Raw genomic sequence first — 27,322 nt, 5'->3', positions numbered from 1 at the left:
GGAGATTTTTTTTGCAGACTGAAAACTACAAAACATTGCTGCAATTAAAGAAGACCTAAATAAATGGAAAGACATCTTGTGTGCATGAGTAAGAAGGCTTAATATTGTTAAGATGTCAATGCTACCTAAAGCAATCTAGAGATACGAGACAATCTCTAGCTAAATTCCGACTGACACCTCTCTTTTTTTGCAGATACAGAAAAGGTGGGCCGGGCGCGGTGGCTCAAGCCTGTAATCCCAGCACTTTGGGAGGCCAAGACGGGCGGATCACGAGGTCAGGAGATCGAGACCATCCTGGCTGACACGGTGAAACCCCGTCTCTACTAAAAAATACAAACTAGCCGGGCGAGGTGGCGGGCGCCTGTAGTCCCAGCTACTCAGGAGGCTGAGGCAGGAGAATGGCGTGAACCTGGGAGGCGGAGCTTGCAGTGAGCCAAGTGAGCGCCACTGCACTCCAGCCTGGGCGGCAGAGCGAGACTCTGTCTCCAAAAAAAAAAAAAAAAGAAAAGGTGATCCTCAAATTTATATGGAATTGCAAGGGTTTCTGAATAAACAAAAAAAAAAATCTTGAAAATAAAGAATAAATTTGGTCAGAGCATGGTGGCTCATGCCTGTAATCCCAGCCAAGGCAAGAGGATCACCTGAGCCCAAGAGTTCAAAACCAACTTGGGCAACACTGCAAGATTCTGTCTCTGTTAAGAAAAATAAAATAAGGAATGAAGTTGGAGGATTCACACTTCTTGAGTTCAAAACTTACTACAAAGCTACAGTAATCAAACACTGTGTGATACTGGCATAAGGAGACTCATATAGACAAAAATAAAGAAAGAAAGAACCCAGAAATAATGTGTCACATACACAGCCAAACGATTTCAACAAGGCTGCTGAGACCATTCAATAAAGAAAGGAAAAGCATTTAAACCATTTTTAAGTGGCATTAATTATATTCCCAATGTTGAGCGAAGAAAAACCCTGGGCCTAACAGCTTCACTAGTAAACATTTAAAGAAAATACCAAACATTTAAAGAAAAACTAATGCCAGGCGCGATGGCTCACACCTGTAATCCCAGCACTTTGGGAAGCCAAGGTGGGTAGATCACGAGGTCTGGAGTTCAAGACTGGCCTGGCCAAGATGGCGAAATCCCATCTCCAACTAAAACTACAAAAATTAACCAGGCGCAGTGGTGGGTGCCTGTAATCCCACCTACTCAGGAGGCTGAGGTAGGAGAATCGCTTGAATCCAGGTGGCAGAGGCTGTAGTGAGTTGAGGTCGCGCCACTGCACTCCAGCCTGGCCTGGGCAACAGAGTGAGACTCTGTCTCACAAAAAAAAAAAAAAAAAAAAAAAGAAAGAAAGAGAGAGAGAGAGAGAGAGAGAGAGAAAGAAAAAAGAAAAACTAGCACCACCTTCTCAAAATCTTCCAAAAAATTGAAAAGAGGGGAATACTTTCTAACTCATTCTATGATGCCATCATTGTCCTAACACCAAAGCCAAACAAAGACACTATTAAAACTACAAACTGATATCCCTCATGAACACCAAAGCAAAATTCTCAATAAAATACCAGCAAATCAAATTCAGTGGCATATTAAAAGGTTTTTATACACCATGACCAAGTGGAATTTATTCCTGGAACACAAGAAATACAAAAATGGTTTAAAAAAAAAAAAAAATCAATCAATATATCACATTAACAGAATGAATGGGCCGAGCATGGTGGCTCACACCTGTAATCCCAACACTCTGAGAAGCCGAGGTGGGTAGATCACAAGGTCAGGAGTTCGAGACCAGCCTGGCCAACACAGTGAAACCCCATCTCTACTAAAAATACAAAGTTAGCCAGGTATGGTGGCACACACCTGTAATCCCAGCTAGGAGGCTGAAGCAGGAGAGTCACTTGAACCCAGGAGGTGGAGGTTGCAGTGAGTGGAGGTCATGCCATTGCACTCCAGCCTGGGCAAAAAGAGCAAAACCCAAACTTAAAAAAAAAAACAAAACAAAACCAGAATGAATGAAAAGGAAACACATGATGTTTTGGCCAGGCGTGGTGGCTCACACCTGTAATTCCAGCACTTTGGGAGGCTGAGGTTGGCGGATCATGAGGTCAAGAGATCAAGACCATCCTGGCCAACATGGTGAAACTCCATCTCTACTAAAAACACAAAAATTGGCTGGGCGTAGTGGCGCGTGCCTGTAGACTCAGCTACTCAGGAGGCTGACGCAGGCGAATTGCTTGAACCTGGGAGGCAGAGGTTGCAGTGAGCCGAGATCACACCACTGCACTGCAGCCTGGTGACAGAGTGAGACTGTCTCACAAAAAAAAAGTAAGAAAAAGAAACACATGATCATCTCAATAGGTGCAGCAAAACCATTTGACAAAATTTAACACCATTTTATGATCTAAAAAGCACTGAATGAACTACAAATAAAGGAAACAACTTCAATATAATAAAGACCATATATGAAAAATCCATGGTGAACATCATACTCAACAGTGAAAAACTAAAAGCTCTCCTCTAAGATCAGGAAGAAGACAAAGATGCCCTCTTTCACAACTTTTATTCAAAGTAGTACTGAAAGGTCTAGCCAGAGCAATTAGGCAAGAAAAAGAAAGAAAACAGATCTAGATTGGACAAGTAAAATTATCTGTTTGCAGATGTCATGGTCTCATATGTAGAAAACCCTAAAGATTTCACATCCAAAAACCTGCAAAAATAAATGAACAAATTCAACAAAGTAACAGGACACTTCCCCCTATTTTTAAAGAAATAACCATCTGTACATTTTTCTTCAAAATTTAACCAATTTCTAGGCATAGAGCTAGATCTAGGTTTATATTCCTTTATCTTCCACAAGGCCTAACTCATTGCTAGGTATATAGTGAGAACCCAATAAATATTTGCTGATTGAACAGCACTTTTTCTTTTTTTTTTTTTTTTGAGACAGGGTCTCACTCTGTCACCAGCCTGGAGTGCAGTGGCACAATCACAGCTCACCGTTAACCCTAACTCCTGGGCTCAAGCTATCCTCCCACCTCAGCCTCCTAAGTAGCTAGGACTACAGGTTCACACCACCTAGCCTAACGTTTTTCTTTTTTGCAGAGACAGGGTCTCACTATATTGTCCAGGCTGGTTTCAAACTCCCGGCCTCAAACTGATCCTCCCTCCTCGGCCTCCCAAAGTACTGAGATTACAGGTGTCAGCCACCACGCCTAGATGGGTGGTTTTTAATGCTCCAATAATTCAACTATATTTCTCTTTTATTTTCTAAGATCTTCAAATAACATAATAAATTCAAATAGCTATCTACTTGTTTTTTTTTTTTTTTTTTTTTTTTTGAGACAAAGAGTCTTGCTCTGCCCCCCAGGCTGGAGTGCAGTGGCGTGATCTTGGCTCACTGCAAGCTCCGCTGCCTGGGTTCACACCATTCTCCTGCCTCAGCCTCCCGAGTAGCTGGGACTACACATGCCCAACTAATTTTTTTGTATTTTCAGTAGAGACGGGGTTTCACCATACTAGCCAGAATGGTCTCGATCTCCTGACCTTGTGATCTGCCCACCTCGGCCTCCCAAAGTGCTGGGATTACAGGCATGAGCCACGACACCCAGCCAGCTATCTACTTTTATTATCTGGCTATCAAAATGAAGCCAAACAGCCTCGATTTATGGTATATTTTCCCTTTAAAAATGTTATCATCAGCCAGGGCAACATGGCGAAACCCCTTCTCTACAAAAAAGTTAGCCAGAAGTGGCAGTATGCACCTATAGTCCCAGCTACTTGAAAGGCTGAGGCAGAAGAATCAGCTGAGTCCAGGAAGTTGAGGCTACAGTGTGCCATGCTCGAGCCACTGCACTCCAGTCTAGGCAACAGAGTGAGACCCCATCTCAAAAAAAAAAAAAAAAAAAAAAAAAAAAAAAAAAAAAAAAAGACAAGTGCAGTGATTCACACTTGCAATCCCAGCACTTTGGGAGGCCATGAGGTCATGGGGGGTGGACTGCTTGAGCCCAGGAGTTCAAGGTAGGCAACATGGCAAAACCCTGTCTCTACTAAAAATTCAAAACAAAAAAAATTTAACCGATGCCTAATCCAATACACTAGTATGCTCCAATGTATATTTTTTTATTTGCCCCTTAATGAAATTGTATTTTGTTTGTTTTGTTTTGTTTTTCGAGACAGAGTCCCGCTGTTGGCCAGGCTGGGGTGCAGTGGCACAATCTCGGCTCACTGCAGCCTCCACCTCTTGGTTTCAAGCCATTCTCCTGCCTCAGCCTCCCAAGTAGCTGGGACTACAGGCGCATGCTACCATGCCTGTCTAATTTTTTGTGTTTTTAGTAGAGATGGGGTTTCACCATGTTAGCCAGGATGGTCTCGATCTCCTGACCTGGTGATCCGCCCGCCTCGGCCTCCCAAAGTGCTGGGATTACAGCTGTGAGCCACCGCACCTGGGCTATTTTTATTTTTTTTAAGAGACAAGATCTTACTCTGTCACCCAGGTTGAAGTACAGTGGCACAATCATAGCTCATTAGACCCTTGAAGTAGGATCAAGTAATCCCTCCACCTCAGACTCCCTAGCTACTGGCACTAAAGGTGTGCACCACCATGCCTGGCTAATTTATCTTTTTGTAGAAACAGGGTCTTGCTATGTCACGCTGGTCTTGAACTCCTGGCCTCAAGTGATTGGCCTCCCACCTCGGCCTCCCAAAGTGCTGGCAGCCACAGTGCACAGTTTAATATGCCATCTTAAAACAAAATGAGGGTGGACTAAACTTTTAAATAGGCATTCCATTAATTCAGTGGAATCTTGTCTATGCTAAAAGATGTAAGAATACTTAACTACATCAAAGAGGTAAAATGCTTAGGTTATTGGAGTTGTAAAAGGAACTATTTTTTTTGTTTTATTTTGTGAAAGAGCACGCTTTATTGGGAAGCAGACTGCTGCACACTGACCAACAAAGGCCACCCAATGGGCACTTACACATTGTACTCCAAAAGACACAGGGTGAAAAGAAACTATTTTTATTACCTGTTGAACAGCTAGTGTACTGTCCATTTCATCAAAGGATTCATCAGGCCAATTATAGAAATCCTACAAAAATAAATTCACAGTTAAAGCACATACAAAATACTATTATGATTAACATCAATTCTTAATAAAGATCCAAAGCTCACACTGGAGGGGAAGAAAAAACTTTTGCAATGTAATTACCAGTGAAATAAGGAAATAAATTTTATTCAATTTTTCTTTTTCAGGGACAGTGTCTCACTCTGTAGCCCATGCTGGTGTGCAGTGGCACAATCATAGCTCACTACAGCCTCAAACTCCTGGGTGTAAACAATCATCCCACCTCAACCTCGCACCTTAGCCGCCCTATTCTTAGGATTATAGTCCTGACCCACTGTGCCTGGCTGTTTGGTTTTTAAATGAATATCAAGATTTTATTTAAATGAACTACAAATTATGTTTTTTCCAATCACAAATTCCTCAAATATAGCTCCCATAAACCTTTAATGTATTACTTAATTGGGGAGATAAGTCTGTCTATCACTTTTTTGTTTATGATGGTTAAATATCTCTCAGAAAGTTACAATGAAAAAAGAAATCTCCAGACACCAAAAAGTAAATCAGATTTTTACCAAAAGAGAACAGCTAGCATTAGTAACTAATTTATTGCTCCATAAGTACTATTATTATGATGATGAGATGGGAGTCTCGCTCTGTCACCAGGCTGGAGTGCAGTCGTGCAATCTCAGCTCACTGCAACCTCTGCCTCCCGGGTTCAAGCGATTCTCCTGCCTCAGCCTCCCAAGTAGCTGGGACTACAGGTGCGCACCACCACGTCCAGCTAATTTTTGTATTTTTTGTAGAGACAGGCTTTCACTATGTTGGCCAGGATGGTCTTGATCTCTTGACCTTGCGATCCGCCCACCTCGGCCTCCCAAAGTGCTGGGATTACAGGCCTGAGCCACCATGCCCGATGCATAAGTATTATTTTAAGAAGAAATTATAAATTATTCTTCTCACTCCAAATAGAGTTTTAAATTTCTAAATCAAAATATGGGCACCATTAAAAAGTAATGATGAGGCCGGGCATGGTGGCTTACACCACTAATTCTAGCACTTTGGGAGGCTGAGGCGGAAGGATCACTTGAGGTCAGGAGTTCGAGACCAGCCTGGCCAACATGATGAAACCCCATCTCTACTAAAAATACAAAAAATAGCCGGGCATGGGGGTGTGCGCCTGTAATCCCAACTACTCAGGAGGCTGAGGCAGGAGAACTGCTTGAACCAGGGAGGCAGAAGTTGTGGTCAATCAAGATCACACCACTGCACTCCAGCCTGGGTGACAGAGTGAGACTCCATCTCAAAAAAAAAAAAAAAAAAAAAGGTAATCACCCATGGGTACAAAAAAATAGAAAGAATGAATAAGCCCTAGTACTTGCTAGCACAACAGGGTGACTATAGTAAAAAACAATTTAATTGCACATTTAAAAAAAGCTAAAAGAACCTAATTTTTTGCAACATAAAGGACAAATGCTTATGGTGATGGATACTCCATTTATACCCCCCCCCCCCCCCCCACCGAGTTGTGATTTTTTTTTTTTTTTTGGAGACTGTCGCCCAGGCGGGAGTGCAGTGGCCAGATCTCAGCTCACTGCAAGCTCCGCCTCCCGGGTTTAGCCATTCTCCTGCCTCAGCCTCCCAAGTAGCTGGGACTACAGACGCCCGCCACCTCGCCCGGCTAGTTTTTTGTATTTTTTAGTAGAGACGGGGTTTCACTGTGTTAGCCAGGATGGTCTCGATCTCCTGACCTCGTGATCTGCCCGTCTTGGCCTCCCAAAGTGCTGGGATTACAGGCTTGAGCCACCGCGCACGGCCTGATGTGATTATTATACATTGCATGCTTGTATCAAAATAGCTCATGTAACCTATAAATATATACACCCACAAAAGTTTTAAGAAGAGAAGTAAACATCCAAATAAACCAGCCTTCTATTAAAGGGAATATTTTTATTTCTCCTTTTTTTTTTTTAAGAGACGAGGTCTCGCTTTGTTGGCCAGGTTAGTCTCAAACTCCTGATCACAATCAATCCTCTAGCTTCAGCCTCCCAAAGTGCTGGGATTATAAGCATGAGCCACCATGCCCGGCCTAAGGGGGATATTTTTATAGAGCATCTTGCCCCGGTTCTGGAACTATCTGTAGATAATACAGTTAACAGACATTCCCCTAAGTGATTAAGAACCTTTCCATTTGACTGATTTTTCAGCAAACTTTACCTATGTAACCTCAGTAGGTAGCACAATGCCTGACACATAGTTGGAGCTCAAATGTCTCTGAGGTAAAACTTGGTGGGGAGGGGGTAAGAGTAAACCAATAATCTATAAACCTGTATATAAACCTGTAAAAGCAATAAACAAAGATTAAGTCTCCAAAACCTTGAGCAAAAAAATCAAATTGGAAGAAAACACAGTGTATATAAAATGAATAAAAGTTTAGGCCAGGTGTGGTGGCTCACGCCTGTAATCTCAGCACTTTGGGAGGCTGAGGTGGGCAGATCATGAGGTCAGCAGATCAAGACCATCCTGGCTAACATGGTGAAACCCCGTCTCTACGAGAAAATACAAAAAATTAGCCAAGCGTGGTGGTGGGCCCGAACCCAGGAAGTGGAGCTTGCAGTGAGCCGAGAGTGCAGCACTGCACTCCAGCCTGGGAGACAGAGCAAGACTCCATCTCAAAGAAAAAGGTTTAAGTGCAAGGCATACTTATTGATATAATGCGTATATAGTAAAAGTATACAGAAAAGGAATGATAGAAGACAGAGAATGTCTTCCATAAGGATTCAACTATAATAGCAACATCCTTGTTCAGACAGTAGATAATGAGGATACCTTTCTAAGTGTCTTAAACATTTCATCTTTTTTTAAATAGCTGGCCTATCTGTATGAAAATGAACTAATTTTATTAAAGGAAGATATCAGGAAATAAAACAATCTTCTGGAAATGGTTCCAGGATTCCTTTACTTAGACATTGTCTAAATACTAAAGAGCAGTTTTAAAATTTTTCCTATATGATCTACACTAAATTTCTTTTTTCTTTTTTTTTTTTTGAGATGGAGTCTCGCTCTGTCCCCCTGGCTGGAGTGCAGTGGCGCTGATCTCGGCTCACTGCAAGCTCCGCCTCCCGGGATCAAGCCATTCTCCTGCCTCAGCCTCCTGAGTAGCTCGGACTACAGGCACCCACCACCACGCCCGGCTAGTTTTTTTTGTATTTTTAGTAGAGACGGGTTTTCACCATGTTAGCCAGGATGGTCTCGATCTCCTGACCTTGTGATCCGCAAGCCTCGGCCTCCCAAAGTGCCGGGATTACAGGCGTGAGCCACAGCACCCGGCCGATCTACACTAAATTTCTACCAATACTCTATTATTTCCTTTTCAAAAAAAACTAAGAAAGTTTACAGAATATTGTTTTTAAAATATTAGAAAACACATGTAGTTATACAGTTGGCCCTCCATATCTGCAGGTTTCATCTGCAGATTCAATCAACCAGGAATTGAAAATGTTTCAGGGGATTAAAAAAATCCACAAAATGTTATATTGTTGCTGACATGTACTATGTACCTAGTTAGGTCTAATATAGTTGCGTATGTACTAAACATGTACCGGCTATTTTTTTTTTGGTCATTATTCCCTAAATAATACAGTGTTAACAACTATTTATAGAACACTTGCATTGTATTAGGTATTATTAAATAATCTAGAGTTGATTTAAACTATGTAACAGAATGTGCATAGGTTACATGCAAACACTATGCCATTTTACATAGGAAACTTAAGCATCCTCAGATTTTGGTATGGGGTGGGGGTAGAGTTATCCTGGAGCCAATCCCCAGAGGACACCAAGGATGACTATATACAGAAAAGATGTTGCGAATGAAATGTTTTGCCTTATCATAACTGTGACATATTTTAGATGCCTATGAGAGACACCAAAAATTCAGCTTAATAAAGATTCTCATCTAATCCAATCAACAAACATTTTTTGAAAACCAACTATGAAGCCTGGCGTGGTGGCTTGTGCCTCTAATCCCAGCACTTTGGGAGGCTGAGGCGGGCAGATCACTTGAGGTCAGGAGTTCGAGACCAACCTGGCTAACACGCTGAAACCCCGTCTCTACTAAAAATACAAAAAAAATTAGCCGGACGTGGTGGAGGGCGCCTGTAGTCCCAGCTACTCGGGAGGCTGAGGCAGGAGAATGGTGTGCACCCGGGAGGCGGAGCTTGCAGTGAGCCAGATTGCGCCACTGCACTCCAGCCTGGGGGACAGAGCGAGACTCTTGACTCAACAACAACAACAACAACAACAACAAAAATTAGCCGGGCGAGGTGGCGGGTGCCTGTAATCTCAGCTACTCGGGAGGCTGAGGCAGGAGAATCACTTGAACCTGGGAGGCGGGGGTTGCAACGAGCTGAGATCGTGCCACTGCACTCCAGCCTGGGCAACAAGAGCAAAACTCTGTCTCAAAAAGAAAAGAAAAAAAGAAAAAAGAAAACCAACCATGTGCCTATATTCCAGTCTAACCAACTTTTTTTTTAATGTAGGAAAATACTCCACCTACTCTTCTATAGGGTTTGTTTGTTTCTTTGAGACCGGGTTTTCTGCTCTTGTTACCCAGGCTGGAGTGCAAACGGGCTCCCTGCAACCTCCGCCTCCTGGGTTCAAGCGATTCTCCTGCCTCAGCGTACTAAGTGGCTGGGATTACAGGCGCCCACCACCACGCCCAGCTAATTTTTTGTATTTTTAGTAGAGACGGGGTTTCATCATGTTGGCCAGGCTGGTCTTGAACTCCTGACCTCAGGTGATCCGCCTGCCTCGACCTCCCAAAGTGCAGGGATTACAGGCGTGAGCCACCGCACCCAGCCCTCTATTATAGTTTTTAAATTGTTTTTCTTTTGACCCATTAGGGAAGGAGATATGGTTCTAAATATATCATTTTAGAACAGACCCATTTCACTAAAGGAAATTCATGTGATTAACAAGATAGGACAAACTATGGCGTAAGTAGTCTTTTTTATTTTTTATCCTTTTTCTGTTATATTTTATCTAACAACCCTGATCCATGACAAGGTGAAGAAGAAAAAAAAAGCTTTCTTCTGTGACTTACAGCAACATAGCAAGTCTATGTTACGATATTAGTTGAAATATTTTATTTTCTAACCTTTCAAAATTAAGAACTTACGAATAAATAAGATGACTCTCATAATATGAACACAAAAGTCTACTTCTGAACATAAAAATGTAATCAGAAACAGTGTTTCCACAGAATAAGATGTAAAGGTATCTGAGAAAAGCATTTGGAAATAAAGTGTGGAAACGGTAAAAAAAAAAAAAAAAAAAAAAGGCAAACATATGTAACGCATAAATTTCCAGTAGTATGAAAACAAAACTGTAGTAGGAGTAAATTGACAGCTTAATGTGAATCCAAAATAAGACTTTAAAATTTTCTCTAAAATTCAGCACTAGAAGCAGTTTGTTAAAGAGAAAAGGTCACCAGTGAATTAACACTCAGATGATGTATCCTTGGGCAAATCCAGTTAATTCTCTTGGGCTTCAGTGTCCTTATCCGTAACATGAATCTGGGAAGGTAATCAATACCTGTATGCCCCCTTCGAAAGGTGTTCTTCCCATAATTCTGTATAACAAATTAGAATCTATTCTCAGACATACAATCATAGCTCCATGGTTGTTTTGTTTCAATTTTCATTTGCATCACTTTTTAACATTTTATAAACACATCTCTTTCGATTTCAGAGCATCTAGTCTATAGCAAGCCATTTCGGCTAGCAGAGTATTAATCAGCTCAAGTCTGGATGCCAATTTGATTTTTTTTTTTTTTTTTAATGTGAGGCATCCCATCTTTTCCAAACCCTAAGAACCAAGGCCTAATCAAACACCAATTTACCACACATAATGCCCTACAAAAATGCTGACAAAATTATAATCAGTTCATTCTCTGACTACGCTTCACGCATATTAGCAAGGAATGACATCTAACAAGTCACAACTTGGTGATGAGAACTTGCTGGACCAGAGAACAGCTCCAGGGAAAGCGGCAGGGAGAGGTGGTTAAAGGGAAACAACGAGAATATTGGCACCCGGATCCGGCTAGACAAGCGGGATGGCAGGAGACAGGCAGGTACGTCCCAGGCCAGGTAGGAACTGGACGCCGGGTCGAGATAGGCTGTGTTTACACCCCCTCCAACCTCAGCGGCCCCAACCTTCAGGAAACCCCGGGGGTCTCCACCGGGCTGGTCGCGCCCCTCCAATGCTAGTCAGCTAGGGCTCCGGGGCAAAGCGAAAAGAAGCTGTTGCTGCCCACAGGCTCGCAGCCCAGGGCTTCGGCAGGCAGGTACCACCCGCAGCCCCCACCCGCCCCTCACGCCTACCCCTGGGTCGGAGCTCCGCAGGCCTCACGGCGGCCGCCACCGCCTCAACCAAATTGAGGGGCTGCAGCTCCGGAAGAGCAGGCCGGGCACCAGTGCCCCAGCCCGCCCGCCTGCCGCCTAGGCCCAACCTCCCCGCAGTGGCGGCCAGCTTCCGGGCGCGGCACTGCTCGGCACCTACTTGCCCGACAGGAAAGGTGCGGACGTGGTACCTGCGCCTTGGTGCCCGGCCTGTTCCGCCTCAGCACTGCCGTCCCCTCCGCCATGACCATAGTGCCAGCGTCTAGGCGGCTGGAGTCGGTACCCGGATGTAGGGACCGCAGCCTGCGCGGGAGGCGGGGCAGAGCGGCGCTCTGCGTCTGGGAGGAGGAGCCGCCGCTGACGGAACAGCCGCAGCCTGCGCGGAGCAGGACGAGAGAACTGGGAGCCGGGGGGTAGAAGAAGCAGGGTAGGCGGAGGGAGAGTGCAAACGGAGAACTGCCGGACGGCGTTGGGCGGCGACTGGCAGGTACTGAGGCACCGGAAGGCGGGAGCCACGAGCCTCTTTGCGAGGTCTGCGGAGCGGTTTTGAAAGGTCGTGATCGCGGCAACTGCTGCGGCAGTGTGCACGGCTGCGTTGCAAGTTGGTATGGGCTCTTGTTAGTTACACGGGAAGAACGGACTTCGTACAGTGGCGGCCATTTCAGTAAACCCACGTGCAAGCAAATACGTAGAGAACCCTAATTCTGTCCCAGAAGCCACCTAAGGGATCAGGGTAGAAAACAGGCCAGCAGTCTGGGGAAATTCCAAAGAACCTGCGTGAAATCGACCCAATCTGAAATCAGACTAGGGATTTGAGTGTCAGTGTTATTTTCGCCATCCGGCGACTTAAAAGCCAAGGACTTTTTCAATGACAAGTTTGTTTACGTCGATGAAAGACGCAGATGTCAATTATGTGACCTGAAGAGTGGGCATCTGGTTTTGTGAGTTAGGTAGACAGATTTAGCTCGTGTTTTTCAAGTCAGAAGCAGGAGGAGGAAATTAGTAGTCCTTGATATACTTTACGTCTTACAGGATTCCACATTTACTTTGTTGCACATTTCAAGTGTTCTCTCTTAAGAAACCACAGCATTTTCGCAAACTTTTTTTCCTGCTTAGAATCCTTGAATCTTTTATCTGGGGTGAGGGAGGCCTTGGGATATCAGATGGAAAGACAGTTCAAAAAGTAAAAAACGCATACAGTAGCATGATTTCCAAAAGAAGAAAACATCAAATGTCCTTAGATAAAGGTGTATTGAGAATGCTCAGGGAAGAAACGGAATTTGAGAGTAGAGGAGAGGTTAAGTTGAGTGGGTCTCTAGCTGAGTAATTGTCAGTGACTTAGAACTAGGCTTTGAAGGGTTTAACAACAGGAAGTTGGTTCTCTGGAAGATGTATTGACTGGTAACTTTTCAAGAATAGGGACTTAATTTTGCCCTCCCAGCACCAGCGTCTACATATGAAAAGATTTATTCGTTCAACAGATACTCATTAAGCCCCACTATATGGTAGGCGCTAAGGTGCCACTATGATAAGGCTCCGTCCTTCACTACAAATTGCTTTGACTCCAGCAACAGAGACGTGCAAATCACAAATTCGTATAAGGGTTAAGTACCCCTTATCTTAAATGCTTGGGACCAAAACACTTTCAGATTTCTGATTATTTTGGATTTTAGAATATTTGCATATACATAATGAGATTTCTTGGGGATGGAACTTAAGTTTAAACGTGAAATGCATTTGTTTCCTATACACTTTACACAGATAGCCTGAAGTTACTTTTATACAATAAATAGGCCAGGAACGGTGGCTCACACCTGTAATCCCAGCACTTTGGGAGGCCAAAGAGGGCAGATCACTCGAGGTCAGGAGTTTGAGACCAGCCTGGTCAACATGGTAAAATCCCATCACTACTAAAAATACAAAAATTAGCCAGGCGTGGCGGGCGCCTGTAAAACTTCAAATAATTTTGTGCGTGAAACAAAGTTTTGACTGCGACCTGTTACAGAAGGTCAGGTATGGAATTTTCCACCTGTGGCATCATGTGGATGTTCAAAGCTTCAGATCTGAGAACATTTCAGATTCTGGACTTTTCAGATTATGGATGCTCAACTTGTATTAGATACAGTGAGAGCCTAGGACAAGTGACACCTAAATGTTACCTCCCTTAGAGAGATGGGTTGGGTCTGTGAGATAGCAGAGTCTCAGGGAGGCCTCTTGTTCTATGGATGACTCACCTCACTTACTGCAAGGTTTAAGTTTACGTTTCCCAGATTGTGTATTTCCCTGAGCTGTAAATAGTCACCTATACTTGAATGGGATCATCTTCACCTTCTCTTAATTCCAGATTTATTAAAATGTTTCAACCCATCTGAAACAAACAAAAAAACGTGAATGAGTAGATGTTAAATTTGGGAACAAAATGCACATTCATTGTTTTTGAAAAGTCCAATAAAGTTGCATTCTGATGTCAACCCTGGCCTTGTTCACAGGAAGGACCTTGTTCTTTAGGGATGGAATGTTTCTAGCTGATAACCTTCACATTTTCATTCTTCTTTCAGCCTGTAGATTATGTACCTCCAAACAAGACCAATTTTATAACTAGGGTTAATTTGTCTGGGGTAGGAAGAGAGAGAATAGAAAAACAAAAAGCATGATTAGCAATAACAGTTACATGAAATACTTGAATATTTCAGGTAAAGGAGGAGCCATCTGTTTAAAGCCTATATGCACCAATAGGAATAGCTCTGGAGTGAGATTCAGAAAATCTAGATTTGTGGGGAAAAGAAAGAGAGATCAGACTGTTACTGTGTCTATATAGAAAGAAGCAGACATAAGAGACTCCATTTTGTTCTGTATTTGAGATGCTGTTAATCTGTGACCCTACCCCCAACCTTGTCCTTGCAAGAGACATGTGCTATGGTGACTCAAGGTTTAAAGAATTTTTGGGCTGTGCAGGGTGTGCTTTGTTAAACAAGTGCCTGCAAGCAGCTTGCTGGTTAAAAGTCATCACCATTATCTTAATCTCAAGTACCCAGGAATACGCATACTGCCAAAGGTCGCAGGGACCTCTGCCTAGGAAAGCTAGGTATTGTCCAAGGTTTCTCCCCATGTGATAGTCTGAAATATGGCCTCGTGGGAAGAGAAAGACCTAATCGTCCACCAGCCTGACACCCTTGAAGGGTCTGTGCTGAGGAGGACTAGTGCAAGAGGAAAGAAGGCCTCTTGGCGGTTGTTGGCAGTTGAGATAGAGAAAACATCTGTCTCCTGCCCGTCCCTGGGCAATGGAACATCTCAGTGTAAAACCTGATTGTATGTTCTGTTTACTGAGAAAGGAGAAAACTGCCTTAGGGTGAAGGGTGGGCCTTGCTAGGGCAATGCTGCTCTTTATGTACTAAAAAGGTTTATGGAGATGTTTGCATATGCATGTCAAGGCACAGCATTTTTCCTTAAACTTATTCATGTTACAGAGATCTATATTCATATGTCTTACTGCTGACTTTCTCCCTGCAATGACCCTATTGTCTTGCCACTTCCTTTTCTTTAAGATGGTAAAGATGATTATCAATAAATACTAAGGGAACTCAGAGACCGGTGCCGGCGTGGGTCCTCTGTATGCTGAGCGCCGGTTCCCTGGGCCCACCTTTTCTTTCTCTATACTTTGTCTCTGTGTCTCATTTCTTTTCTCAAGTCTCTCGTTCCACCTAACGAGAAACGCCCTCCACAGGTGTGGAGGGGCAGGCCACCCCTTCATAGATTCTCTTGCCTGTTAACTGTAAGACATTGAACAAGCTATCAAATAAATGTTTCTTTATGTGTAATGAAGATTGTGCATAGCAGTTCTTTCCCTCTGCCCCGTAAAGTATGAAAGCAAGCATAAAATTAAATATGGAACTCTTGAAGTTTTAGAAGAAAATATTTTATAAAGTGAAAGTATCATAAGCAATTTCTTTTTTTTTTTTTTTTTTTGAGATGGAGTCTCGCTCTGTCGCCCAGGCTGGAGTGCAGTGGCCGGATCTCAGCTCACTGCAAGCTCCGCCTCCCGGGTTTAGGCCATTCTCCTGCCTCAGCCTCCCAGTAGCTGGGACTACAGGCGCCCGCCACCTCGCCTGGCTAGTTTTTTGTATTTTTTAGTAGAGACGGGGTTTCACCGTGTTAGCCAGGATGGTCTCGATCTCCTGACCTTGTGATCCACCCGTCTCGGCCTCCCAAAGTGCTGGGATTACAGGCTTGAGCCACAGCGCCCGGCCAGCAATTTCAAATTATCCATGAGCTTCAAATCATTGACACATTAAAAAAAATTATCCAATATGAAATTCACTTTGGGGAATTTTTAAATCCAAGTAAAAGAGTTAATGCAGGCCACGTGCAGTGGCTCAAGCCTGTAATCCCAGCACTTTGGGAGGCCGAGGTGGGCAGATCACATGGTCAGGGGTTCAAGTTCAGCCTGGCCAACATAGTGAAATCCCCGTCTCTACTAAAAAAAATACAAAAATTAGCTGGGCACAGTGGTGCGCACCTGTAGTCCCAGCTACTAGGGAGGCCGAGGCAGGAGAATCGCTTGAACCTGGGAAGCAGAGATTGCAGTGAGCTGAGATTGAGCCACTGCACTCCAGTCTAGGTAACAGAGTGAGACTCCATCTCAAAAAAAAAAAAAAGAGTTGATGCATATTATATGCAAGGCACTGGGCTAAGTGCTGAAAAACACAAAGAGATATAAGACAAGCTTTCCTCAAAGAGCCTTGAAATTAATGGGAAAGCATCTTATGTAGATTACTACAGTATAAGGCTGAACGCCTTAAGTATTGAAGCAGCCCCTTTCACATGCCCTTTGCAAACAGACTCTGATCTTGCTTAGTGTTCATCTCTCACCCTATGACCAGGGAAAGGTAAACTCATGTCTAGCTGAGGGATAAATTCCTGTTGGTCTCAGTGTGAAAGGGCCAGACTCTGTGGTTCACACCTATAATTCCAGCACTTTGGGAGGCTGAGATGAGAAGATTGCTTGAGCCCAGGAGTTCAAGACCGGCCTGGGCAACATAGTATGACCCCCCCCCCCCCCACACACACACACCCATCTCTACAAAAAAATACAAAAATTAGCTGGGCATGGTGGCACACACCTGTAGTCCCAGCTACTCAGGAGGCTGAGATGGGAGGATTGCTTCACCCTGGGAGTTCAAGGCTGCAGTGAGCTATGATTGCACCACTGCACTCCAGCCTGTGTGGCAGAGTGAGATCCTGTCTCAAAAAAATTATAAAGTAAAATAAAGCAAAGCAAAGAAATGTGAAACGTTGTGATGAAGCACTTTGGAGAAAGATTTACTTGCTCTTCAGAAGATACCAAAAGAGATGCTCTCTTTTTTCTGCCAATGGATATTGCCCAATATAGGCCTGCAGCAGCCATTTTGGCTTAAAGGAAGCCAGTCTAAAAGCAAAATTGGCACACTGTGAATGATGTATGTAGTTGGAATGTGTCTTAAAGTATGGATAGCATTTATGTGCAGAGCTACAGGAGATTTCATTACAAGCCAAGCAAAGTTGAAGCAGCAGGGAAGCATGGGAACGTATATTCACAGTTGAACAAGTCAGTGCCTATGTTTCATACATCTTCAACATATTATTTGAACATTATTCTCTCTCTGTTTTTGTTTTGTTTTGTTTTGTTTTCTTGAGACGGAGTCTCACTCTATCACCAGGCTGAAGTGCAGTGGCATGATCTCGGCTCACTGCAACCTCCGCCTCCCAGGTTCAAGCGATTCCCCTGCCTCAGCCTCCCGAGTAGCTGGGAATACAGGCGTGCACCACTACGCCAGACTAATTTTTTGTATTTTAGTAGAGACGGGGTTTCACCACGTTGGCCAGGATGGTCTCGATTTCCTGACCTCGTGATCCGTCTGCCTTAGCCTCCCAAGTGTTGGGATTACAGGCATGAGCCACCACACCTGGCCTTTTTTTTTTTTTTAAGAGACTGTCTCACTTTGTTGCCCAGGCTGGTCTCAAATGCCTGGCCTCAAAGGATCCTCCTGCCTTGGCCTCTCAAAATGCTGGTATTACAGGTGTGAGACACTGGGCTTTATCCTTTTTCTTCCCCCTTGAGACAGTGTCTTGTGCTCTTGCCCAGGCTGGAGTGTAGTGGCATGATCACCACTCACTACAGCCTCGACCTCCTAGGCTCAAGTGATCCTCACTTCAGCCTCCCAAAGTGCTGGGATTACAGGTGTGAGCCACTGTGCCTAGCCTGTCTTTATTTTCTTGATAACACTAATGTGTATCTAAAATCATGCTATTTATTTAGTTGTTACTGTGTGCTTCCCCCATCTTATTCATCCCTGTATATCCAGTGCTTAGAACAGTGCCTAGCACATATTCAGAAAATGAGTGACTTAAAAATACTATAATACCCTAAAACTTAAAGTATAATTAAAAAAATAAATAAATAAAAATAAAAATACTATAATAAACTAGCCTTTTGAACTGACATTCAAGCCAGGTAAGTAAATAACCATTGATGTTTTTCCAAGTCATGTCTTCAGGCTAAATGAGACTGAAAGGGCATTCTTTTGTTTTTTGTTTTTTTGGTTTTTTTGGGTTTTTTTTGATACGGAGTCTCACTCTGTTGCCCAGGCTGGAGTGCAGTGGCTCAATCTTGGCTCACTGTAAGCTGCGCCTTCCAGATTCACGCCATTCTCCTGCCTCAGCCTCCCAAGTAGCTGGGACTACAGGCACCTGCCACCACACCCAGCTAACTTTTTGTATTTTTAGTAGAGACGGTGTTTCACCATGTTAGCCAGGATGGTCTCGATCTCCTGACGTCGTGATCCACCCACCTCGGCCTCCCAAAGTGCTGGGATTACAGGCGCGAGCCACTGCACCCGGTCTCTGAAAGGGCATTTTGCAAGTGAAATTTTAAGTGTCTTAAAGAATTAGGCTTAATCTATAAGAGGATAGGGGAATTTTAACCATTTCTTACATCTTTTAACAGGAAAATCTACAGATGGAGCCAAAATCAAAATCTTTTTTTTTTTTTTTTTTAAGAAAAACCCAAACTATAAAAATACCTAAAGAAACTGTGGAAGAAACTTCCAAGTTTTGGAGAAGACTTTTCAGAGTTTAATATCATACCCAGAAGCCATAAAGAAAAACATTTAATAATTCAAATACACCAAACTGACTTTCTACAAGCACAAGGCATAAACAAAATCAAAACCCAAATGACAAACTAGAAGGAAGAAAAACCACAAAGAACTAATTTCTTTAATAAATAAAAGTCATAAAAGATCAAGCACTCAGTCAAAAAATAGGCAGAAGATATTAAGTGAATAGGAATAACCAGTTAACAAGGGTAAGCAAGGTGGCTCGTGCCTGTAATCTCAGCACTTTGAGAGGCTGAGGTGGGCAGATCGCTTGAGTCCAGAAGTTCAAGACCAGCCTGAGCAACATGGCAAAACCCTCTCTCTACAAAAATTAGATGGGCGTGGTAGCATGCATCTGTAGTCCCGGCTGCTTGGTAGGCTGAGGTGAGAGGATCACCTGAGCCCAGGACGTCAAGGCTGTAGTGAGCCGTAATGGTGCCACTGCACTCTAGCCTGGGCGACAGACAAGACCGTGTCTCAAAAAAAAAAAGTCTTAAACACATACAATGCTCATCCTCATTCATCATGATAAAGAGTAAAATTATCAGATTGGCGAAATAAGAACTTTATAACATCCTGCATTATAGAAAGAAGAAAAAAAAAATACATTGTTAGTAGGACTATTTTTTTGAGACGGAGTCCCACTGTATTGCCCAGGCTGGAGTGCAGTGGCGCAATCTCTGGTCACTGCAAGCTCCACCTCCTGGGTTCACGCCATTCTCCTGCCTCAGCCTCCAAAGTAGCTGGGACTACAGGGACCTACCACCACACCTGGTTTATTTTTTGTATTTTTTTTTTTTTTTTTTTTTTTTAGTAGAGACGGGGTTTCACTGTGTTAGCCAGGTTGGTCTCAATTTCCTGACCTCGTGATCCGCCCACCTCGGCCTCCCAAAGTGCTGGGATTACAGGCGTGAGCCACCACGCCTGGCCGTTAGTAGGACTGTTAATTGATGGACCTTTTGGCTGGGCGCGATGGCTCATGCCTGTAATCCCAGCACTCTCAAGGTGGGTGGATCACCTGAGATCAGGAGTTTGAGACCAGCCTGGTCAACATGGTGAAATCTCATCTCTACTAAAAATACAAAATTAGCCAGGTGTGGTGGCGGGCACCTGTAATCCCAGCTACTCTGGAGGCCGAGATAAGAGAATCGCTTGAACCCAGGAGGTGGAGGTTGCAGTGAGCCAAGATTGTGCCACTGCACTCCAGCCTGGGCAATAAGAGTGAAACTCTGACAAAAATAAATAAATAAATAAAACTGATGGGACTTCAGTGAAGGACTGTATATGTCTGTACATATCTGTATATGTGCACATGTATGATTTAAAATTCACAGACCCTTTGACATAGCAGTTCTGTACCTAGGAATTTGTCTTACAGATATGCTTGTTCAAATGTACAAATGTATTTAGTACAAATTCAAATGTATTTAGTTACGCATACATTTATTCATTGCAGAAGTGTTTCTAATAGAAAAAGACTAGAATAACTTAAATATCTATCATGGCTGGGGGGCATCCTGAAATAAATTATGGCTTATCCATATAATTGAACATTATACAGTTTTTTTTTTTTTTTTTTGAGACGGAGTCTCGCTCTGTCACCCAGGCTGGAGTGCAGTGGCCGGATCTCAGCTCACTGCAAGCTCCGCCTCCCGGGTTTACGCCATTCTCCTGCCTCAGCCTCCCGAGTAGCTGGGACTACAGGCGCCTGCCACCTTGCCCGGCTAAGTTTTTGTATTTTTAGTAGAGACGGGGTTTCACTGTGTTAGCCAGGGTGGTCTCGATCTCCTGACCTCATGATCCGCCCGTCTCGGCCTCCCAAAGTGCTGGGATTACAGGCTTGAGCCACCGCGCCCGGCCATTATACAGTTTTAAAATATCTTTATATATAGATTAATCCCAGAGACCAATTGTTAATGTAAAAAAGCAAGGTGTCAAATGGTATGTATGGAATGTTATTTTTTAAAAAAGAAAAAATGAATATATATTTCATATACATAAGATATGTACATCTATACATACACATTTACATATATGTATATATACATAAAACACCTGAAAGGAAGAATATAAAAAGTTATACTAGTTACTTCCAAGGATGGAACTGGGTGGCTGGGGGACAAGGATAGAGAGCATTCTTTTCAGGATACATAATTTTAAATTTTTACGTGAACATATTATTTATTTTTAAATAAATAAAAATTTAACCAAAACAAATAGGCTTGACTCAAAACGTTAAGAGGCAAATCTAATGCCCTTGTTTTGCAGTTCATTCATAAGCTAAGAGAGGTTAGGTAATTTGTCAAATGTAACAGAACTAGTATGTAAGCAACCAGGACAAGAGCTAGGTTTGATTGGGCTCTCTGATAGAGGTTGCTTGAGAGTAAAGGAAAATAAGCTGGGTGCGGTGGCTCATGCCTATAATCCCAGCACTTTGGGAGGCCGAGGGAGGTGGATCACTTGAGGTCAGGGTTCAAGACCAGCCTGACCAACATGGTGACACCACCATCTCTACTAAAAATACAAAAAAATTAGCTGAGTGTGGTGGCACATGCCTGTAATCCCAGCTACTCAGGAGGCTGAAGCAGGAGAATCGCTTGAACCTGGGAGGCGGAGGTTGCAGTGAGTCGAGATAGTGCCATTGCACTCCAGCCTGGGCAACAAGAGCGAAACTCCTTCTAGAAAAGAAAAAAAAAAGAAAAGAAAAAATATATTTAAATACTCTTCACACAAATCAGTCAGAAGTTCAAAACTCCATTTTTGTGTGGGTGCAGTGAAAACAGTAATTAACTTGCTGGAGGAAGCATGACTTGGTATCACACTGAAGAACAAGCTGGCAGCTCATATAGGAACAAAGAACATACTTTCAGCCAGGTGAGTAGGTACAGGGAGGACTTGCCTTATCAGATGTCAAACTTAAATATAAAACTATTTACATTTAAAGCAATGTGATGGAATAGGGAGGTCAATGGAACAAATTATTAAACCCAGGAGTAGGCATATATAGAAATTTTGTGTGTGATAAAGGCAACATCTCTGATTTCTGGGCATAGAGAGAAGGGAGGTGGGGGGTGGTGTGCAGGGAGAAGAATGGATAATCCAGTAAGTAAACTTGTGACAACAAGCTACTCATTGATTAAAAAAATAAAGTAGTCTCTGGAGGCTGAGGCAGGAAGATTGCTTGAGCTCAGGAGAGCAAGACCAGCCTGGAGAGCACAGTGAGACCCCATCTCTAAAAAAATAAAGTCAGATACATACACCATTCACTAAAAAATAAATTATGCACCTGTGATTCCAGCACTTTGGAAGGCCAAGGTGGGAGGATCACTTGACCCCAGGAGTTTGAGACCAGTCTGGGCAATATAGTGAAACCTGGTCTCTACAAAAAATACAAAAATTGGCCGGGTGCAGTTGCTCACACCAGTAATCCCAGCACTTTGGGAGGCCAAGGAAGGTAGATCACCTGAGGTCAGGAGTTCAAGACCAGTCTGGCCAACATGGTGAAAACCCATCTCTACTAAAAATACAAAAATCAGCTGGGCGCAGTGGCAGGTGTCTATAATCCCAGCTACTCAGGAGGCTGAGGCAGTAGAATCACTTGAACCTGGGAGGCAGATGTTGCAGTGAGCCGAGATCACACCACTGCACTCCAGCCCAGGTGACAGAGTGAGACTCTGTCTCAAAAAAAAAAAAAAAAAAAAAATTAGCCGGGCATGGTGACATGCATGTGTAGTCCCAGTTACTCGGGAGGCTGAGGTGGGAGGATCAATTGAACCTGGGAGGTCAAGGCTGCAGTGATAGCACCACTGTGCTCCAGCTTGAGCACTAGAGGAAGACCTTGTCAAAAAAAAAAAAAAAAAAAAAAATTACCCACCATTGACACAGGCCTGTACTTCCAGCTACTCTGGAGGCTGAAGTGGGAGGATTGCTTGAGCCCAGGAGTTGGAGGCTGCAGTGAGCTATAATCACACAACTGCACTTCAGCCGGATAGACAGACTAAGGCTCTGTCTCAAAAAAAAAAAAAAAAATTATTTCTTTAGTAATTCTGCTAGGCAGGCATCACAGTAGGACTGCTTCTGTGGTTCAAAAATTACCTTATCCTTCTGATTTAGTAGGTTTGGATAAGGCCCTGAAATTTTAAGTTTACATGGCAATTGCAAGGATGAACCAAGCTTTGTGAACTATTACCTCATATATCAAAACTAATTTGGGTCTTAGGAAAATAGCATTGGAGAATAATGGGAAAGTCATAGCCTTTGAACAGATTCCTTACTCTACAATATATTAGCCCCATGGCCTTGGAACGATTTCTTCATCTCTTGAGTCAAGGTTTCTCATTGGTAATACAGAAAAATCTGTGCTCCCAAGGTTATGATGTGCAAAGCATATTATCTAGCTGTGCGTGAGCAGAGTATGAAATTGATAATCCACTTAGACAATATAAGAAATAACTTTTAGGCATAATTGCAGTATCTAAGTTTGACAAAAAGTAAGCTTTAGTATACCAAAGGCAGTAACAGGTGCATAAACGTAAATATACATATAGTGGAAGTACCTACTACTTTACAGATGGGAAGATGATCAAAAGTTGAGATCATTATTCCATGCCATTTAAAACTTTAAATTTTAATTCCTCTCAAAATCAATACGGGACACAACTTTTAAAAGACATTATCAGGCTGGGCGCGGTGGCTCAAGCCTGTAATCCCAGCACTTTGGGAGGCCGAGACGGGCGGATCACGAGGTCAGGAGATCGAGACCATCCTGGCTAACCCGGTGAAACCCCGTCTCTACTAAAAAATACAAAAAACTAGCCGGGCGAAGTGGCGGGCGCCTGTGGTCCCAGCTACTGGGGAGGCTGAGGCAGGAGAATGGCGTAAACCCGGGAGGCGGAGCTTGCAGTGAGCTGAGATCCGGCCACTGCACTCCAGCCTGGGCGACAGAGCCAGACTCAGTCTCAAAAAAAAAAAAAAAAGACATTATCAGACTAATTTATGGATAATTAAACCTTGAAAATAAGTTTGATTACTAAGACAGCTGGTAGCTGTTAAGCTTAAGGGTTGGTAATCAATTCTAGTGTATGAATCTTTTTTTTTTTAAAGACAGGGTCTCATTCTGTCACCCAGATTGCAGTGTGGTGGCACAATCTCGGCTCACCACAGCCTTAACCTCCCCACCTCAGCCCCTCGAGTAGCTTTTTGTATTTTTTGTACAGTCGGAGTTTTGCCATATTGCCCAGGCTGTCTCGATCTCCTCAAGAGATCTGCCCACCTCGGCCTCCCAAAGTGCTGGAATTACGAGCACAAGCCACCGCACCCAACCATTCTAGTGTAGCATTATTGGGTTTGAATCTGAAGTCTTCTCCCTAGCCGCTACAGCTACATCAAGCTATTTATCCTCTGCTGTGACTCAGTTTTGTTAAATTCAACACATAGCATACTAGGCACTTAAGTGCCATACATCATTTGGTACTACCCATTCCCCATACCACAGTGGGTATCACCAGAATTAATTGGAATAATGTGTATTAAATGCTTAGAATTAACAAAGTAGCAAAGGCTATAAAGGATCAAGTTTTAAAGAGTCTGGAGGTGGACTGTGTCTGAATCCTGGCTTTTGCCACTTACCACTGAGCAACCTTGGTTATTAACCCCTTCTATGCCTTAGCTTTCTCATCTGCAAGATGAGAACAGTACCTATCTCATAAGGTTGTTGAAAGATTAAACCAATTAATACATGAAAAGCACCTTCAACAGTAGCCAGCACCTAGAAAATGCTCCTGTTAGCTATTCAATCACACAGTGCTCACCCTGGAGAGAAGGCACTCAGCCAATGTTAGCTATCGTATATATATACACACACATATATGTATAAATACCACATATATATGTGTGTGTGTGTGTATATATATATACTCTTTTTTCAAAACAGAGTCTCACTATGTCACCCAGGTTGGAGTGCAGTGGTACAATCTTTGCTCACCACAACCTCTGCCTCCCAGGTTCAAGCCATTCTCCTGCCTCAGCCGTTCAAGTAGCTGCAATTACTTGTCTTAGGTTTTTTTTTTTTTTTTTTTTTTTTTTTTTACCAAATTATGTAGTAGTGCTAAGTTTTTAAAAATGAAATGAGCCAGGCGCGGTGGCTTATGCCTGTAATCCCAGCACTTTGGAAGGCCGAGGCGGATGGATCATGAGTCAAGAGATGGAGACCATCCTAACACGGTGAAACCTGTCTCTACTAAAAATACAAAAAATTAGCAGGGCGTGGTGGCAGGCGCCTGTAGCCCGGCGACTTGGGAAGCTGACGCACAAGAATTGCTTGAACCTGGGAGGCGGAAATTGCAGTGAGATGATGCCACTGCACTCCAGCCTGGGCAACAGAGACTCCGTCTCCTAAAATAAGACATAAAGGCCGGGTGCCGTGGCTCACACTTGTAATCCCAGTACTTTGGGAGGCAGGCGGATCACGAGGTCAGGAGATCGAGACCATCCTGGCTAACACGGTGAAACCCCGTCTCTATGGCCGGGCGCGGTGGCTCAAGCCTGTAATCCCAGCACTTTGGGAGGCCGAGATGGGCGGATCACGAGGTCAGGAAATCGAGACCACCCTGGCTAACACGGTGAAACCCCGTCTCTACTAAAAAAAAAAATACAAAAAACTAGCCGGGCGAGGTGGCAGGCGCCTGTAGTCCCAGCTACTCGGGAGGCTGAGGCAGGAGAATGGCGTAAACCCGGGAGGTGGAGCTTGCAGTGAGCTGAGATCGGGCCACTGCACTCCAACCTGGGCGACAGAGCGAGACTCCGTCTCAAAAAAAAAAAAAAAAAAAAGAAACCCTGTCTCTACTAAAAATACATTTAAAAAAGATGAGCCAGGTGTGGTGGCGGGCGCCTGTAGTCCCAGCTACACGGGAGGCTGAGGCAGAATGGTGTGAACCCAGGAAGCGGAGCTTGCAGTGAGTGGAGATCGCGCCACTGCACTCCAGCCTGGGTGACAAAGCAAGACTCCATCTCAAAAAAATATAAGACGACGACGACATAAAAAAACACTAGGAGGATGCCAGAGCACCTCCACTATTGCTAAGTGGCCTTAGATACTTGGTCACTGGATGCTGAGCAGCTTTAGGTGAAGATGGTGGTCACTGACGATCAGGTAATCATGGAGAGCTTCTCAGCATCCTTCTTTTCAATGCTTACAAAACAAAGCTTAAAAGACGCAATGTAGCTGGGAAGTTAATTGGGGTGAAACTATGGATTACGGCTGAGCCACTGGAAAAATGTACCACAGCTGAGTGGGCTGACCCTGGTGAGCTCACTACTTTGTCATTGCTGCTGGCCGCCAAGGACAATCATCCCTCAAGGACTATGTGATGCCGTTTTCACGTTGTCTTACGGTAACTTGACAGGACGTCATATTCCTGGTATTAGATGCCAATATCAGGTTAGAAACTACACTGAAGTCTTCCCGTTTCCCACCTCAACTGCACTGAGGTCATACTGACTAGGTGAGCATGTGGCTGTTTTCCAGCCCTGACAAACTAGTGTCAAATAGAAAAGCATAAATATAACCCACCACCATTAAAAAATAATAAGGCAATGTCCTAACTTTAATGTACAGTAGTTGATTTTCCAAAATACTGACCAACTCTTAAACGTTCTAAAAAAAAAAAAAAAAGCTGCCAGGTGTGGTGGCTCACTCAGGCCTGGGATCCCAGCAATCTGGGAGGCCAAGGCAGGCGTATTGCTTGAGCCCAGAAGGTTCGAGACTAACTTGGACAACATGGCAAAACCCCCCATTTCTACAAAAGATACAAAAATTAATACGGCATGGTCGTGCATGCCTGTAGTCCCAGTCACTCAAGGAGGCAGAGGCGGTTGGATCACCTGAGCCTGGGAGGAAGGTGGAGGCCACGGTGAGCCATGATAGTGCCACTGCACTCCAGCCTGGGTGACAACGTGAGACTGTCTCCAAAAAAAAAAAAAGACAAGAAAAAGGAAAGTATAATTATTCCCTCAATTTACATGGTACTTGTGTACCTGGGAATTCAGTATGTTAAACCATGCAAAAAATACTTTGTATTTACATAAATTGGAGTTAGGAATGAAAACCTGTATACACAAATTATGGAACACCTTAAGACCTGTAACTCATTAGCTTGTTGTATTTGGAATCTAAATGTTGCAGTGGTGGCTCAAGCTTGTAATCCCAGCACTTTGGGGCCCGGCGCGGTGGCTCAAGCCTGTAATCCCAGCACTTTGGGAGGCCAAGACGGGGGGGATCACGAGGTCAGGAGATCGAGACCATCCTGGCTGACACAGTGAAACCCCGTCTCTACTAAAAAATACAAAAAACTAGCCGGGCGAGGTGGCAGGCGCCTGTAGTCTCAGCTACTCGGGAGGCTGAGGCAGGAGAATGGCGTGAACCTGGGAGGCGGAGCTTGCAGTGAGCTGAGATCCGGCCACTGCACTCCAGCCTGGGCGACGGAGCCTGACTCCGTCTCAAAAAAAAAAAAAAAAAAAAATTCCCAGCACTTTGGGAGTCCGGGACCAGCCTGGGCAACATGGCAAAACCTGTCTCTACCAAAAATACAAAAATTAGCTGGGCATGGTGGCACGTGCCTGTAATCCCAGGTACTTGGGAGGCTGAGGGAGGAGAATCACTTGAACCCAGGAGGTGGAGATTGCAGTGAGCCAAGATCGAACCACTGCACTCCAGCCTGGGTGACAGA

The 27,322-nt window shown here is 43.8% G+C and overlaps 1 protein-coding gene across 7 annotated transcripts in view; it reads right to left on the bottom strand.

Moving 5' to 3' along the window:
- MOB4 (MOB family member 4, phocein) overlaps window positions 1-11,727 on the bottom strand; it is a 34,844-nt gene extending 23,117 nt beyond the window's left edge. For 4 of the 7 annotated variants that reach the window (XM_074009633.1, XM_005573829.5, XM_074009632.1 and 1 more), the window contains exons 1-2: window positions 11,655-11,727; window positions 5,024-5,086 (exon numbers count right to left, since the gene is read on the bottom strand). Coding sequence is in view for 5 of the 7 variants with exons in the window: in XM_005573829.5 (XP_005573886.1) it covers window positions 5,024-5,086; window positions 11,655-11,714 (123 nt within the window). In the remaining 2 variants the exon portion in view is untranslated. Of the gene's footprint in view, window positions 1-5,023; window positions 5,087-10,654; window positions 10,703-11,445 lie in introns of those variants that run through there. The other 3 variants (XM_015432530.4, XM_005573832.4, XM_005573830.5) reach the window with 3 other exon arrangements.
- Between the last annotated feature and the right edge of the window lie 15,595 nt (window positions 11,728-27,322).

This window comes from Macaca fascicularis, chromosome 12 (genome assembly GCF_037993035.2).
Source record: "Macaca fascicularis isolate 582-1 chromosome 12, T2T-MFA8v1.1".
Classification (NCBI taxonomy): Eukaryota; Metazoa; Chordata; class Mammalia; order Primates; family Cercopithecidae; genus Macaca; species Macaca fascicularis.
This window is presented reverse-complemented; position numbering and strand designations above follow the sequence as displayed.